General features: G+C 40.5%; 1 protein-coding gene across 1 annotated transcript in view; it reads right to left on the reverse strand.

The window, feature by feature from the left end:
* Positions 1–328: 328 nt before the first annotated feature.
* Positions 329–16,929, reverse strand: part of LOC116296182 (DNA (cytosine-5)-methyltransferase 1.L) — a 31,872-nt gene continuing 15,271 nt past the window's right edge. Inside the window, exons 27-44 of the mRNA XM_089024427.1 lie at positions 16,814–16,881; positions 15,777–15,851; positions 15,640–15,685; positions 10,301–10,391; positions 9,948–10,035; positions 9,156–9,229; positions 8,833–8,951; positions 8,179–8,250; positions 7,205–7,352; positions 6,379–6,530; positions 5,771–5,902; positions 5,186–5,332; positions 4,763–4,818; positions 4,082–4,343; positions 3,750–3,916; positions 3,180–3,420; positions 2,780–2,896; positions 329–1,661 (exon numbers count right to left, since the gene is read on the reverse strand). Coding sequence (XP_088880553.1) covers positions 1,545–1,661; positions 2,780–2,896; positions 3,180–3,420; positions 3,750–3,916; positions 4,082–4,343; positions 4,763–4,818; positions 5,186–5,332; positions 5,771–5,902; positions 6,379–6,530; positions 7,205–7,352; positions 8,179–8,250; positions 8,833–8,951; positions 9,156–9,229; positions 9,948–10,035; positions 10,301–10,391; positions 15,640–15,685; positions 15,777–15,851; positions 16,814–16,881 — 2,172 coding nt within the window. The 3' untranslated portion in view covers positions 329–1,544. The remainder of the gene's footprint in view (positions 1,662–2,779; positions 2,897–3,179; positions 3,421–3,749; positions 3,917–4,081; positions 4,344–4,762; positions 4,819–5,185; positions 5,333–5,770; positions 5,903–6,378; positions 6,531–7,204; positions 7,353–8,178; positions 8,251–8,832; positions 8,952–9,155; positions 9,230–9,947; positions 10,036–10,300; positions 10,392–15,639; positions 15,686–15,776; positions 15,852–16,813; positions 16,882–16,929) is intronic.

Here is a 16,929-nt window from a genome sequence, read left to right on the forward strand (position 1 = left end):
GCTGTGTGCAGTTATAAAGCACTAGGGGAATGACAAAACACTTGAGAAGTGTCGAGAAGCACTTCGCTACACGTCGTGCTTCTCCTAACACTTCTTGCATGTTTTGGCAATCCCCGCATGCTTTATAACTGCACACAGCACGAGCTCGCGTTTTTGTATTTCTTCAACAGCATCGACTTATCCACTGGATAAGAATTTATAGCGCTATCAAGGCTTCGTAAGGGGGAATATATATACATAAGGAAATTCTGGGATTGAATAGTATCCTAAATACCTCATTGATCTTCCTCTGCAATAAATACAATAAGTAAGATTCTGTAAGACAAGAAAGAGCTAATATATTTTATTCACAAAATGTGTAATAAACAAAAAAAAAAAAAAAAAACAAAACAAAACAAAACAAAAAAAAAACAAAACAAAAAAAAAAAAAAGAAAAAAAAAAGGCAAAGATATAAAAAGAAAGTATGCACTTTAACACACGGCGGCCATGTTTATTTTTTAAAGAATAAAAATCTTTGTTTAACAGGTATAATTTTTTCCCTAGCACTTAAAGGCAAGGCTACGCGTGTGCAAACAAAAATGACTGCCTCGTAAAAAAGGCCTATATTGGACCCCAATACAAAGTCCGAAGGGAAGTTTAAAGCATGCTTACGGACTCAATTTGCACTCTACAAGTCTTCTTCTATTTGGAAACTTTGCATGTGAAAATGGTTCAAAGAATTTAAAACCAAAAATTGATAGAAAATGAAAAGATAATAAGAATTGTAAATGTGCATTGTATGTTAAAACTCTAGAAAATCATTTATCGCTTATAAGAATCTATTAGTCTCATATGTGCAAGACTTTTAAAATATAGCATTGCATTACACTCATTACGTTTAGTCGCAAATATTGCGTATCATTATGCGATACTTCAAGTACTGATAGAAAGAATGCAACCTTGAGGATTGCGTGACATTCGTAGGACAAACTTGATGCCCTGTTAATAGGACGATCATATATCGTTTCATCGCAAATATTGCGTATCATTATGCGATACTTGTACTGATAAAAAGAATGCAACCTTGAGCATTGCGTGACACTATTATTAATATAATGAAGATATAGACTTGATACTTTTGTTAATATGCCGATCATATATTCTTTGGACTGACGAAAACTCAGTTCTAATATTAGAAATTGTGCACTCAGAATATAAAAGCGTAATTATGTACATTAGTCAGGTCACCGCGCGACAAAACGTCACGTCCCGGGTGACATAACGACATTCAAGAAGACTGAAAACCAAAATCTTAGATTCAAAAACGAATAGAGGTTTTGCACCATCACGTGACGGCAGCCATGTTAGATGGCAGGAACAATACAATCGTTTTACATGAGAAAGAATTCAATTCTCGAGTGCAAAGGGATTTTATTGTTCTGCCATCTAACCACAGGCAGTCCAAGCTATATTATGGGCGTGGGCACGTGATGGTGCAAAGTCGTGATAGTGCAAAACCTCTATAAGCGAACTTGGACTGAGGACAGGAGCCACTGGATTTGGACTAGTCAGTCGTATCCATAGGCGTTTGATTGACATCTTGACAAGACTTTTGTTCCAGGCTCTTTTTCAGTTCCCGGCCAATTGCAGCTGCTAAGGGGGGCGGTACTGCATTCCCAACCTAAAGTAAATATTTTATTAGCTGCAGATAGATCTATTCGATATACGGTTGTGGAAGTCAAATGATTAACGACAGCCGTGTCTATATTAGGAACCATATAGTAGTGATTCAGGGAAAGCAGAGAGGGAAAGGCCGAAAAGGCTAAATTATCAAGTCTCAGCCCCCGAAATTTTAGTCATTTATATGTAAGTCTACTTTATTTTTTAAATCTCAGTATTTAGGAATCTATTTAGATGAAAGTTTAAATTGGAATGTACACGTTGATGCAATGTGCAAAAAGGTTAACAAACGATTAGGTTTGATTTCTCGCATAAGATCTTGTTTAACAGTAAAAGCGTCCAAATGTGTATATAATAGCTTGATATTGCCAATACTTCATCATACAGATACAGTTTGGGGGGAACTCTCAGCTGGAAATAGCCAGCGACTCCAAAGATTGCAAAATAGGGCAGCTCGTATTATTATAAATAGGGAGAGTTCTCAGGAAGCTCTACAAATATTGGGATGGGTAGACTTAGCCAAGACAAGAAAAATGCATAAATGCATATTAGTATTTAAATGCCTTCATGGCCTAGTTCCTTCATATCTTAGTGATTTCTTTATAAGGAATAGTAGTTTTCATACATATAATACTAGAAGAAAAAATGACCTGCACTTACCTTTACTTAAATTAAGCTTAGGTAAGAAAACGTTTAAATATTCAGGATCTCTTATGTTCAATACACTACCTAGAGATATTAAGGATATTTCATCTTTAAGTATTTTTAAGAGTCGCCTAAAAAAGTATTACTTAGCTTAAAAGTTTCGTTTTTTTTTTGTTTTTTTTTGTTTTAGACATATAACATATATAGTTTTTTTTTTCTAGGTACATGTTATTCTTAAATTTAACTTTTATATAAAAATTAGTTAGGATTTTTTCAGATTTTATCATAGAATTAGTTTGTATATAGTGAAGTATATATTTTTATAGTTTGTAATTAGTTTATTGTTTTATATGCAGGGCTCCTATGGATATCAGCCTAGTTGCTGAAAGGGCTACCCTGTTGAAATAAAGTCTTTATTATTATTATAGTTCTCACTTAGTTCTCACACCGAGTTTTTTACCCATAATATCATACCTGTCGATGCTTGTCTAATATGCTCCCAAAGAAGCGGTAGGTATCTGGAAAACCTTGTGATCGAGCACATTCCCTTACGCTTACCACACGATGTTGCTCTGGGTGAAGAACACGTCCCTGGGAAAAATAATCAACACAAATGTCGGAAAACGTAAAAAACAAAACAAAACAAAACAAAACAAAACAAAACAAAACAAAACAAAACAAAACACAAAACAAAACACAAAACAAAACAAAACAAAACAAAACAAAACACAAAACAAAACAACACAAAACAAAACAAAACAAAACAAAACAAAACAAAACAAAACAAAACAAAAACAAAAAGACAAAAATCTGAAAAGGATCCAACATTCAACGTTTCCACCCGGAAAAAATATATTGGGAGGCGATATCATACCTGTTTGCCCATTGGTTCAGGATTTGTGATGGTCGTACTGAAGTAGCCATCCCATTCGAGTCGACCATACAGCCCCGCCCAGTTATTGTGTCTATTTCCGGTATGCGGTAAACACCATGGGACAAGAGTGTTAAACTGTCGATCAGCTGGATCACATGGGCGACCGTCTACGCATGAGCAAACACCTCGTAATCTACCGTTGGATCCTTTGCCGTTCTTTTTATCGTGGTGCAGATATTCCCTGGAAAATAACATTGTTTAAAGTTAAGTTTCGATAAAGTTATCAAGGTACAATATTGGGCATTACGGAGATAAACGCGTTGCATTCTGTTCTTGCTTGAATTGATGGTTTTCACGGCGGCCATGTTGGAGGAACTTAACAAAAGAATTGTCAAGGAATTCTTTTGTTATATCCTCCAACTTGGCCGCCGTGTCTCTTGTTATTTAGTTCTCTTGGGAATGGTTGAAAACCATCAATACAAATATTGTTTGTAAGTCCTTTGTCGGAGTAAAAGACATCATGATAATGAAATACAAATTATTTCCATCAAACGCATTACATCTACATACAATTTCTTGGTGGAGGTGCCATCTGCGAGACGAACTACAATGTTGGGTAAGTCTCTCCAGTCTGAACCAGGTGCGAGAGGAATGTGCTTCATACGAGCCGCCACTAATGCGCTCATCTCCTTGCAAATATGGTCCCTCAATACTGGCTGGTACTGGTCTCCTCGAATCTGGAAACAACAAGAACAGATTATCCAAGTAAAAAACAACAAGCAGTGAAAAAGGAGGGGTCTACAGACCCTTCGCATATAAAGTCAAATATCCCCCCTCTCCCCCTCCTCAGCTAATCCGTTCATGATGCTAGTATAACGACTATTTCCTGTGTCATTACCAACCTTTCGTTGGAAGTGCGATATTGCTTCGCCTTTATACGATATTTCCGGATCTGAAGCTCCATTGACAATGTCCGGTAGGTCCGACATAGCGTCTCTTACAGTAACGGTACGGTATGGGGCAGAACATGACCGCGTAATGTTGGAACGGAATACTTTATCGTCGACTTTAACCGTCAGCTGACATGCACGTGGACTAAAGCAGTGAGTTGGTTCTGGGTACTGTGGAAGAACCTCGCCTGGAGCAGCCGCTATTATGATAGCCCTGGATAGTTCAATAAAAATATCACAGATTTGTTTTGACAAAAACAGAACGAACGACCGACCGACCGAGCAAGCGAGCGAGCGAGCGAACGAACGAACGAACGAACGAACGAACGATAGAACAATGCAACAGCGCTAAAGGAGCGATTAAACAGCGTTGCGACACAAGATGCAAGAGTGTTACGCGGTGCGACTTGATTGCTGCCTAAAGTAGAAACGAATTCTACTTTTCACGATGTCTGCTGCAGCTTTTTTCAAATTGAACTGTTGATTACACGTTGCAATGATCCATGCAGCTTGTGTAGCAAAGCGTTGCGAAGAAAAGCTGCATAAGAATTGCTCCGTGTAATCGCGTCTTAAAAACCTTTCCTGAAATTGCTTGAGTGAACACGAAGGATCGTCGTACTCGTCCTTACTTACCTCCGTCTAGTTTGCGGGACTCCATAACAGCCCGCTTGAAGCACACCAAAAGTACACTGTAGATACAAATCCAGAATTACCAAGAGAGCATAATTAAGATAGGGAATCGTTTTAATAACGCGCGCGCCATGTAAATTCCCGGTTGGGCTATTTTTGGAAACCGGATGCAGTTTAAATTTCGCCTTACCCTACTCCCGTGCGTCATCAATTTGCGCGAACGCGAATGCAGCTCAATTTGTAGGACAAAACAATAGGTTTCCAATCTTCATGAGATATAATGGGTCTACAGGGGCAGCCACGGCAGGAGGCACAACAGTAGAGTCTTTCTCCCCTAGTAAACTGAATTCTTTCTTGTTCCATCGGGGAAAAAATGAAGGACTTGTCCTAGTACCATGTTTAAAAAGAAAACTTTGTTTACTCTACCTGATATCCCATCCTCAGAAGGCATCGAAGGGTAAGCTTCAGCACCATGCTGCGCTTAAAGGACACGAAGTTGCGGACATTCTCGAGGATGAAGAATCGAGGACGGTAGAAATCACAGTAGCTAAGGTACGATACCACTAGAGAATTCTGGGAAAAATAATTTATTTAGAACATTACGTTATGCCTTTCTTAACCAGCTTCTAAGAATTACACGAAGGTATTGTGCTGTCGGGGGTGGGAAGCATATTTTATGTGGAGAAATAATTCGTTCGCTTCTACGCCTTTCTTAACCAGCTTCTAAGAATTACACGAAGGTATTGTGCTGTCGGGGGTGGGAAGCATATTTTATGTGGAGAAATAATTCGTTCGCTTCTACGCCTTTCTTAACCAGCTTCTAAGAATTACACGAAGGTATTGTGCTGTCGGGGGTGGGAAGCATATTTTATGTGGAGAAATAATTCGTTCGCTTCTACGCCTTTCTTAACCAGCTTCTAAGAATTACACGAAGGTATTGTGCTGTCGGGGGTGGGAAGCATTTTTCATGTGGAGCAATAATTCGTTCGCTTCTAGTGACAAAATACTAACCTTGAACAAAGAGTATTCTCTCGTATTGAATCGATTCATTCCACTAAATCCTTGACAAGGGGGGCCACCACAGAGCAGCTCTACCTCACCCTTCTGGGGAAGTTTTTGTCCCGTCGAGTTGGTAGTCTGTCCCTAAAATAAGGACGAGCAAAATGTTACTAACTGTTTGATGACTGGCTGAAAAATAAAATCCTCTAAAGCCTTCACTGCCTCTCACAGCGTTAGTCTTGCTATCATATTTGAGTAGAGTTGTTAGTTGGTTTTCTCCTATGCTTCCAGGGATTTTTTCCGGATTCTTCATTTTCCTTCCTAACGTCAAAAAACCGACAGAATTAATTTTTCAATTTGGCCTAATTGATGGTGCTCGCCTCTCATGATCAATGTGACTCAGGTTTGATTACCGCACACGGTGTCATATCTCAGTAGAGCTTATAGTCGGTTATCTCCTGTGCTCTTAGGATTTTTTTTCTACGGGTCCTCCGGTTTTCCTCAACTTCTAAATTTTGATCATGGAACGAGGACAACAGGTTTGTTAACCTCTTCCCATTAAGCGCTTCCCTCGTAAAAAGGAAGATTTGCCGTCATTCATGGAAGATTTTGCTACTTACATCAATAGCCAGTTTAAGTAACTCGTTACAGTCATCAGTGAATACTGTGCAGTCTGGGTTGTTGAGTCGGAAGGCTTGAGCAGCTGGGATTTCTTTTTCAATGGCCCAACAGGATTCTGCAATACCTGCCTGGTGAAGACCTGCAGACAGACCTAACAAAATAACCAGAAAAAAATAATTTTGATGTAAATCTCATAGACCTTTTACCTTTGATAGTAATTCTTTTCCATTTCACAGACAGACAGAGTATCATTTCTGTGTTTAACTGTTGCACATGAAAATACGAAATATTTTTGTTCTCAAGAGAATGACACGTGGTCTGAAATGGAAAAACATTACGGCCAAGGTAAAGACGTCTATTGGAGATCCACCTATCACAGGTCTTATCCAATAGACAGAACTATGAGCTAGAATATCTTCCTTTGGTGACAGCGGTCACACCTACATCTAACCAGATGATCTGAGAGAAAATGTTAGCCAACCAAAATCGAGAAAATTTGAAAAACTGAGGTGTGTCTTGAAATTTTTGATTTTCAGGCCACCATTGAAATAACAAAAGAATAACGTTGCTAACAAGAGGTTGATAACAATAACACAATAAGTAATGAGTTTTATATTTTTATTGCAATGGTGGACAGCCTTTTATTTTTCGCTGATCAATTTTCACAGGCTTCATGACACCTCAGTTTTCCAGTGACTTCATTTCTACGCTATTATTTGAGATCTGGTGCAAGCAAGTTCCAAGTGTAAATTCTCACTTTCAAAACTTGGTAATCAAACTTGGAATAGCACAAATCAGCCCCTTGAACAACTTTGCCCTACTTACCTCCGCAGCCTGCAAACACGTCCAGGCTTTTGAGTTTCTGAAAAGGTTTAGTTTCTTCTTGGTCAGTTTTGACAGCATCTGAGGTGGTCTCCATAGCAGCCTTTCCTTTCCCCTTGCCTTTTCCTTTTCCTTTTCCCTTGCCCTTACCCTAGAACAAGTGAAATTCTCATTAAAGCGATATTATCAAACGCCACAAAGCTGGAATACACGGTGCAATTGTTGCACACAAATGTGGAATTGTGTCGCGTGTGTCACCTCTTTAGATGTTGCTCAGGGTTCGTACTCTTTTGAAGTTTCTAAATTCCATGACTTTCCATAACCTTTTATTTCCATGACTTTTACATTATTTTCCATGACCAATATTTATCAAAAACTAAATAATAACTAAAAACAATTGCAACATCTCTGAATAAACCATAACATTTTTACTGTTCACAATAATGTTTTCAATGACTTTCCATGACCCTGAACATAATTCCATGACTTTCCAGGCCTGGAAAACGAAAATACGAAATTCCATGGCTTTCCAGGATTTCCATGACCCGTACGAACCCTGTTGCTTTCAGCGGTACTAGAGACAAAGGCGGTTCAAAGTAGCAATGTTTTCTGGAAGAAAACTGTGAATTATGGAAAACTAAACACACATCGAAGAATTCTGGTAATATTCAATCTTCAGAGTTCTTGAATTTTTGTTCGATTACTGGTAGAAGAAGATCTCTTTTCTACTTTTGCGAATTTGTATGCAATGTTGTGAATTCTGGCAATATTCAATCTTCAGAGTTCTTAACTTTTTGCGCGCTTACTGGTAGAAGATCTCTTTTCCACTTCTGCGAATTTGTGTGCATTGTTGTGCACAACAGTAGCATTGTGTGCCGGGGTCTATATAAACATGTTAACCAGGCACAAGATACAGGAAAAAAAGGATCGTTTCCTCGTCAGTAAAAGTGACAGGGGCAGACGGAATACATAATCACCTTGTTGAACATGACTTGTTCCCGTGCTTCCAACGACAGTTCCTCAAACTCTTTTCTCTCACTGTCATATGCCTAAAGAAAAAGATTTTAACGAAAAAATGATTAGGTTTCTTAAATAGATAATTTATCCGATTGGAAGTAGTCGGCACTCTTCATGACGATTTCGTTGAAGTGAATGGGTTGGATGGATGGATGGATGGATGGATGGATGGATGGATGGATGGATGGATGGGTGGATGGATGGATGGATGGATGGGATGGATGGATGGATGGATTGGTTGGATGGACGGATGGGGTGGGATGGGATGGGATGGATGGATGGAAAGATGGGATGGATGGATGGATGGATGGGATGGATGGATTGATGGGATGGATGAATGGATGGATGGGATGGATGGATGGGATGGATGGATGGGTGGATGGATGGGTTGGATGGGTGGATGGATGGGATGGATGGATGGGTTGGATGGATGGATGGATGGATGGATGTATGCGGGATGGATGGATGGATGGAAAGATGGGATGGATGGATGGATGGGATGGATGGGATGGATGGATGGATGGATGGATGGGATGAGATGGGATGGGATGGTATGAATGGATGAATTTGAGATAATAACACGCTATTATCATATAGTTTATTGATATTCTCACCTCGAAAAAGTAGAATCGGTCAGGTCCCTTTGCAGTGTATTGATGAATGGGTTCGTTGATATCTTCACCGTATACCACACTACACTTGCCTTGCACACAACTGACAGAAACTGAACAATCTAAAAAATGAGGGGGAAATGGAATTTAGAAGAGAAGTTGACACGTTGACCAAGCATTGATCTTTCCTTTGAATGAAATCGAGACTGAGTTCATTTTGCCACTTCGTATTGTAAACAGGGGTTGGGCCTGTCTTTGGAGGCCATAATAAAAAGCGGTGCACTGTAGATTGGATAGTATCGACATATGGATTAATTTTGAAGCACCTTCATTTGTCCAGTAGAGGAGATTGTTGTCCGCTTGATGTCCGGCACTTGGTCCTTTATGAGTGTCTTCAGGTCTGCAAGATAATTTCAAGTTAAAATACGTCTAGATCTATCCAAGATGACATACAACAAGCCATAAAGACAGGAGAAGTTGAATGTTGCTTTGGGGAAGAATACAAGCGGTCCCCACTGAGAAATTCTCAGGAGACAACCAAAAGAGATCGGACAAGAAAATAAAACTAGTAGAAGATGGACAAGGTATGATGAAGGTAGAACTGAGGATTACTAGATGAAGGTCAAGTTTGACAACGAAGAAATGGAGAATGGAAAGTAAATTATGACTGGATGCAAAAGGCAGAAGATTACAAATAACTGAAAGATCAGAAAAGAGATAGAGAAAGAGGAAAAAAGGGTAAGCGGGCAAACAGGAAGGAAACGGTAAAGATGTAATAAGGAGAGAATGACAGATAAATAGATAGGGGAAGAAGAAATGAAGAAAGTGGCTACTCATTGCACGAAGAAGTGGCAAGGAAGCGACAACGAAAGACTAACTGCATGAAGAAGGAAAATAAAAAATAAAATAAAGTAAAGTAAAGTAAAGTAAAGTAAAGTAAAGTGAAGTGAAGTGAAGTGAAGTGAAGTGAAGTGAAGTGAAGTGAAGTGAAGTGAAGTGAAGTGAAGTGAAGTGAAGTGAAGTGAAGTGAAGTGAAGTGAAGTGAAGTGAAGTGAAGTGAAGTGAAGTGAAGTGAAGTGAAGTAAAGTAAAGTAAAGATGAGAACTACTTCGTTCTACCTGTAAAATTTCGCAACTTTCAGAAACAAGTCCTGGTCTCCCTTCAGCTTTCCTGACGAACTTTTGGCGTATATCTTGAGAATGCGACCTGTGGTTAAACAACGAATAAGAGATGCTTTGGCAGATGTACTAATCACACGCAGATACACACTAAACCTCACACTGATGCAATAGAACAATAGATTCATTAACGCTTCCTTAGTTTTTTTTTGTGCATCCAAAGGAGGCTCCAATTTTTTTCAGACCCTCAACAACCTCTTACTCATCCAGGTAAGGGTACAGCTAGCTAACAGATCAAAATGGAATTAGAGAATGGAAACTGAGAGAAAATTATAGACAACTCATGGACATACCGATTTGGAATGGCTTTGGAACGTCTTGATTGCTTCCCTTGACGTACTCTGATGATTTCCTGTAATACTCTGGATAAATGTCTTCATCAACCTTTATAAAGTACAAGGGGTAGCATTTGCTTAAAACTAAAAGAGTTTATAGTAGAGATTCTAAAAAGTCTTTTGACTTTTGCAATGGCATAATGCTTTCTGGAACGATTGATCATCATCATCATTAACATCATCACAACCATCACTATGGATTAGCAATTATCCACTAACACTATTATCTTGCCGGCATCACCATCATTAATACCGCCACCATCAACATCATTATCCCCACCATCACCACCACCATCATGCATCGACATCATCATTACAACCCTCATCACCTCGTCATCAACATCATCTCCATTACCTTAGCATCAGCATCATCATCCCCAACATAACCACCACCACAACCATCATGCATTGACATCATCATTACAACCCTCATCACCTCTTCATCAACATCATCTCCATTACCTTAGCATCAGCATCATCATCCCCAACATAACCACCACCACCACCACCATCATGCATCGACATCATCATTACAACCCTCATCACCTCGTCATCATCATCATCTCTATTACCTTAGCATCAGCATCATCATCAACCCCACCGTAACTACCACCACCACCAACATCATCCCCATCATCCCCATCATCCCCATCATCCCCATGACCATGACCATGACCATCATCATCAACCCCATTGTTACAATATTAGCTTACGCAGTTGTAATTAGATACTTAGAGAAGTGATTGTTTGATTAAATTCGCATAACTATTTCCCCACCAACACGAACACGTCTTGAAACATGGTGTCAGAAATAAATTGGAAATAACGCTTCCAAAGTAGCTGAAAAAAACCGTCAAGTTCCTACTGCCGAGGCATTGAAGAAGTAATATGTCAAGTAAGGAGGAAGCTTCGACCAGCAGCGGTCCACGAGGACCAATATTCACGTCGCATTTTCCGGTACCAACGCCGATGAATACCAAAGGAGATCAAGTAAACAATTGGGACTTCTTTAAACAACAGTGGGAGGACTACGAAGTCGCAACCGGACTGTACCAGCAAGACCCAAAGATACGACTAGCAACGTTTCGCTCTGTAATGGGGAAGGAATGTCTGCAAATATTCCTTAATCTCAAGTTAAGTGACGAAGAAAAGAACGACGTAAACACATGCTTAAACGCGCTAGAAGCCTACTTCAAACCAAAGCGCAACGTGGTGTACGAACGATATCTGTTCAACAGCTGTACTCAAGGCCCAGAAGAAACCGTAGATGGCTACGTAAATCGCCTTAGAAAATGCGCTTCATCATGTCAGTTTGGTCCGTTAACGGAAGAGCTTATCAGGGATCGACTCGTTCTTGGTATACGAGAACACGCAACAAAACTACGTCTTTTAAAAGAGGACAGTCTAGATCTCAACAAAGCCCTCAACATTTGCCGCTCAAGTGAATTAGCTAGCAGTCAGTTAAAAGCCATGAGTCTAGTGGATAAGACAAATAACGAAGAAATCAATGAAATACGAGAACGGAAGCCTAAATCTCCAAGCAAGCCAAGTGACAAGTACAACAACAGACGTTCCCACAGAACGCCAAGCGAGGACAGTAAACGAACTACAAGTCAACGAACGAGCAGTTACAAGTGCTACCGCTGTGGTGGTTCTCAGAAACACAAGTTAGAAGACTGCCCCGCCTATGGCCGTGAATGCAAAACGTGCAAGAAACAAAACCATTTCGCGTCTGTGTGTAAATCGAGGTCAAGCAATGTCAAAGCGATGACAGCTGAATCAGGAGAATCAGAAGAAGGAGAATACTCATCCGACGAATTCACGTTGAAGATTGAAGAAGTTGGTTCGGTGAAAACGAAGGGCAAGCAGCTTTTTGCAAAGCTTGAGTTTATGAACACCAATTCCAGTTATAAAACGGATTTGGACTGCCAACTAGACACAGGAGCGACCTGTAACGTAATCAGCCACAAGGATGTAGCAATCATCAACCAAGACGGTAATCCGACGCTCAAGCAAAGCAATGTCAAACTACGATTGTTTGATGGATCAATCATGGAAACATTAGGTGAAGTGACACTTAAGGTCAACGAAAAACATTGCTTCAAATTTCAGGTTGTCAACGGAAACCACAAACCAATTTTATCAGCCGAGACATGCCAACAATTAGATCTAATCAAGTTAAACATCGATCATCAAGTCCACGCGGTTCAAGAAACCGGAACTCTGCCCCTAACTAAAGAAAGTATCTTAAAAGATTTTCGAGACGTCTTCGAAGGATTGGGAAACATTGGTAACGCTACAATCGCAGTTGACCCAGATGTCACGCCAGTTCAACACGCGCCTAGAAGAATCGCAGTTACGCTTCGCCAGGAAGTCAAAACAAAGTTAGCTGAACTCGAGAAAAAGAAAATCATTGTCAAAGAGACAGAACCCACCGAATGGATCAGCAGCATGGTCGTTGTAGCCAAACCTGGAAAGATACGAATCTGTTTGGATCCCAAAGATCTAAACAAAGCGATCAAACGACCCAAATACCAAATGCCTACGATGGATGAGATGCTACCCAGACTCGGCAAGGCCAAAGTCTTCACAACGTTAGACGCAAAGGATGGGTTCTACCAAATCGGTTTGGACGAAGCTAGCAGTAAGCTTACAACCTTTTGGACCCCATTTGGCCGTTACAGATATCTACGCATGCCCTTTGGCGTCAGCTCAGCCCCAGAGGAATTCGAAAGCACCCTACACGAGCGACTGGGAGACCTAGAAGGCGTGGAAGTGCTCCGCGACGATATGTTAGTGGTCGGTTACGGTGACACATTAGCAGAAGCCAACAAAAACCATGACGAAAATCTGCTACGTCTGCTCAAGAGAGCAAGACAGATCAACTTAAAGCTGAACAGCAAGAAGCTCATCATGCGGAGAAAAGAAGTGAAGTTCATGGGACACATCTTGTCATCCACCGGACTCAAGCCAGATCCAGATAAGGTCAAAGCAGTGACCGAAATGCCAAAGCCTACCAACAAGCAAGAGACACTCAGCCTACTAGGCTTTGTAAATTATCTCTCCAAGTTTCTCCCTCGACTATCAGAAGTCGCACTGCCTCTTCGTGAACTAACCACAAAGAATGCAAGATTTGTGTGGTCACGCCAGCACGACAAAGCCTTCTCAGAAGTTAAACAACTCGTGATTGCGCATCCAGTACTCAAGTACTATGACATGAGCGAAGAAGTCACTATCCAATGTGATGCTAGTGAGAAAGGCCTCGGAGCAACCTTGCTTCAAAACGGCCAACCAGTAGCGTTTGCATCCCGAACTCTCACACCAGTTGAGCAACGCTACGCACAAATCGAAAAAGAATGTCTTGCAATCGTCTTCGCTTGTGCAAAGTTCAGCCAGTACATCACACGGAGAGAGCTGATAACAGTAGAATCAGACCACAAACCTTTGCAAGTGATCTTCAAGAAATCGTTGTTAGCAGCACCCAGCAGGTTACAGAGGATGATATTACGCCTACAGCGATACAACCTGAACGTAACTTACAAGCCAGGACAACAAATGTACGTGGCAGATCACCTCTCACGAGCCTTCCTCGCAGACCAAGGAGAACCTGGAGACGAGTTCCAAGTGTTTGCGCTAGAACTAGAAGGAATCAACCCCCTCGACAATGTAAAGGTCACAAGTGAAAGGTTAGCGCAACTACAAAAAGCCACAGAGCAAGACCCTACAATGCAGTCACTTAAGAATACTATACTAATAGGATGGCCTGACGTACGTGACAAAGTACCAGTAGCTATCAGAGACTACTGGCATTTCCGAGAGGAACTGACACTCCACAACGGCATCTTATTCAAGAATCAACGCATCATCATACCTCGAGCCCTCAGATCTGAAGTAGTCGCGAGGTTACACTCAAGTCATCAAGGAATCGAGGCGTGTGCAAGGAAAGCACGAGATCGCGTTTACTGGCCAGCAATGAACCACGACATCGAAAATGCAGTAAAGGCTTGTCATGTGTGCTCAGAATATCAACCAAGTAACCCCAGCATGCCAATGCAGTCGCACGAAATACCCGACAGACCTTGGAGCAGACTAGGCACAGATCTTTTCACGCTGCAGAACAGAGACTATATAGTCTTGGTAGATTACTACTCAGACTACATAGAAATAAGTCCTCTGAAAGATACAACCTCAGCATCCATTACCAAGTTTCTGAAGGAACAGTTCAGTCGACATGGGATACCCGATGTGCTGGTATCCGACAACGGGCCTCAATACGTCAGCAATGAGTTTGCTGAATTCGCAAGAGACTGGGAGTTCAAACATGTCACCTCATCGCCATACCACCCAAAGTCAAATGGAAAGGCGGAATCAGCAGTGAAAGTAGCCAAGAGCCTGCTCAAGAAAGCCATGCACGACCGTAAAGATCCGTGGTTAGCCTTGCTAGATTATCGAAATACCCCCACTCAAGGAATGCAGAGCAGCCCAGTACAGCGCTTGATGTCTAGGAGAACAAAGACACTAGTCCCCATAGCAACTAACCTTCTGTATCCCAAAGTAGCGGAAGGTGTGACAACCAAAATCCACCTTAAGCGCCAGAAAGCCAAAAGTCACTACGACAGACATGTAAAGGTCCTACCAGACCTAGAAATAGGCCAAGAGGTAAGAGTAGCGCCAAACCAGAGAGGCAAGCCCTGGGAAGTAGGGAACTGTAAAGAGAAACTCTCAGACAGGTCATATCTAGTTGAGTCGAACGGAGAGTTACTTCGCCGAAACAGACAGCTTTTAAAGCCCGTCGACGAAGCACCGAAAGAACCAGCTAGTGACACACAAGCATCACCAGAGGCAGACAGTGCAAGGACACCTCAAGTTCTACCTGCGTCAGAACCCGCGGTCAATCCACCTGTACTGCGAAGAAGTCAGAGAGTGGTTAAGAAACCTGATCGGTTTACTTGACTACCGAACATTTATAGGACATTGATTTTGTTACAGTTGAACTTTAATATCCATATAATCATTTCGTAGTTTAGTCAGCCATTTTGTTTGGTCATTTATTTTTTAAATCTTTAAAATCTTTCTATATCATCCCAGCCATGTATTTCAAACATTATAAAAGGGGAGATGTTACAATATTAGCTTACGCAGTTGTAATTAGATACTTAGAGAAGTGATTGTTTGATTAAATTCGCATAACTATTTCCCCACCAACACGAACACGTCTTGAAACACCCATTATCATCACCATCATCATCAACATCATCATCAATTAGTTACTTATCAAAGTCCAATCAGTTACTTACAGGACCTTCCTTCTTGACAGATTTTTTGGGTTCCTTGAAAGTCACACTAGAAAATAGAAAGTTTGACAAGACAAACAGCTTTCTATCAAAATAACTAAGCTATGCTTGTTTAATAATTTAACTATCAAGGTACATACTTGAAGGAGAAGGAGCCATCTTTCAGGTACACGTGTTCTCCTAAGCTGTACTTTACGCCTTTGACAGAAAACGATCTGCAAAAAAGATATGATAAATTAAAAGATTTGAAAACTGGAACAAAATGAACACACAGCAGAGACTGACTGCATTATTATTTTGCGCCCACTCTCTCTCACTTCCACTTTTATTACTCCTGTAATATACCTTATTCTTCCCGTTACACACCACTTCCTAGAGTATTACTTCTTTGTTTACTGCTGTTTTCGATATTCTGCAAACTCAGTCATTTCAACGGCTTGTTGTATAATTTGTTTTTTTTTTTTACTACCACCAATAAAGAGCATAAAAGGTACTGACTTTTAATGATTTTTGATTGAAGGCAGCAAAAAACCAAATTACAGCGTGCAGCTTGTAACTACTGAGTTCGCAGAGATTCGGCAGTAATGAAAACCGCAGTAATGGCTGAGCATGAAAAGATACATGAATACGACCAGAAGTTCATAACTATAAACTTCTGATACGACTCAAACAAAGAATCTTATTCTCAAGAGAAAGACACTTGGTCTGATATGGGAAAACAAAACGCCCAATATATAGAGATTATCAGTCGGCTAAGCATCTGGTACGGGCTGTGTATTTTTACGAGTCACGGAGTATTTCGGCAAGCCTTTACAAAATACAAGTGACAAGAAAATTGCGCAGCTGTATCAGATGCTTAGCCTACTGATAAGTTGTTTATCATTAACTTCTGCAAAGAAATGCTCAAACTCCCTCTAAACTATATCGTACCAGATCGCTTACAGATGAGATGTGCTGATACGGTCTCATATCAGGTATGGTCTTTTCCGTATCACGCACGTTCTTTGCAGAATTAAATGATAAAAAGAGGTATATCAAAGCTCCCTGAAGTAAAAAAAAAAAAAAAAAAAAAAAAAAAGAATTTTAGGTCCCAGTTTCTCATTCATACATTCACCTCTCCTAACTAATACTATGGGTCCTTAGATTCCCAGACCAGACCCTCGAAAAAAATACTTACTCGTGGTGGATTTTTGATCCTTGACTTCCGTCCTGCTCAGTTTGATCGCTATGTCTTGCTGTATCCAACTGGAATAATAAGTACACTTTTTAAATACGAGGTTTAACTAATACGCA

Source organism: Actinia tenebrosa, unplaced genomic scaffold, assembly GCF_029948245.1.
Source record: "Actinia tenebrosa isolate PJP-AT-01 unplaced genomic scaffold, QUT_ActTen_1.0 PGA_scaffold9__36_contigs__length_13948895, whole genome shotgun sequence".
Classification (NCBI taxonomy): Eukaryota; Metazoa; Cnidaria; class Anthozoa; order Actiniaria; family Actiniidae; genus Actinia; species Actinia tenebrosa.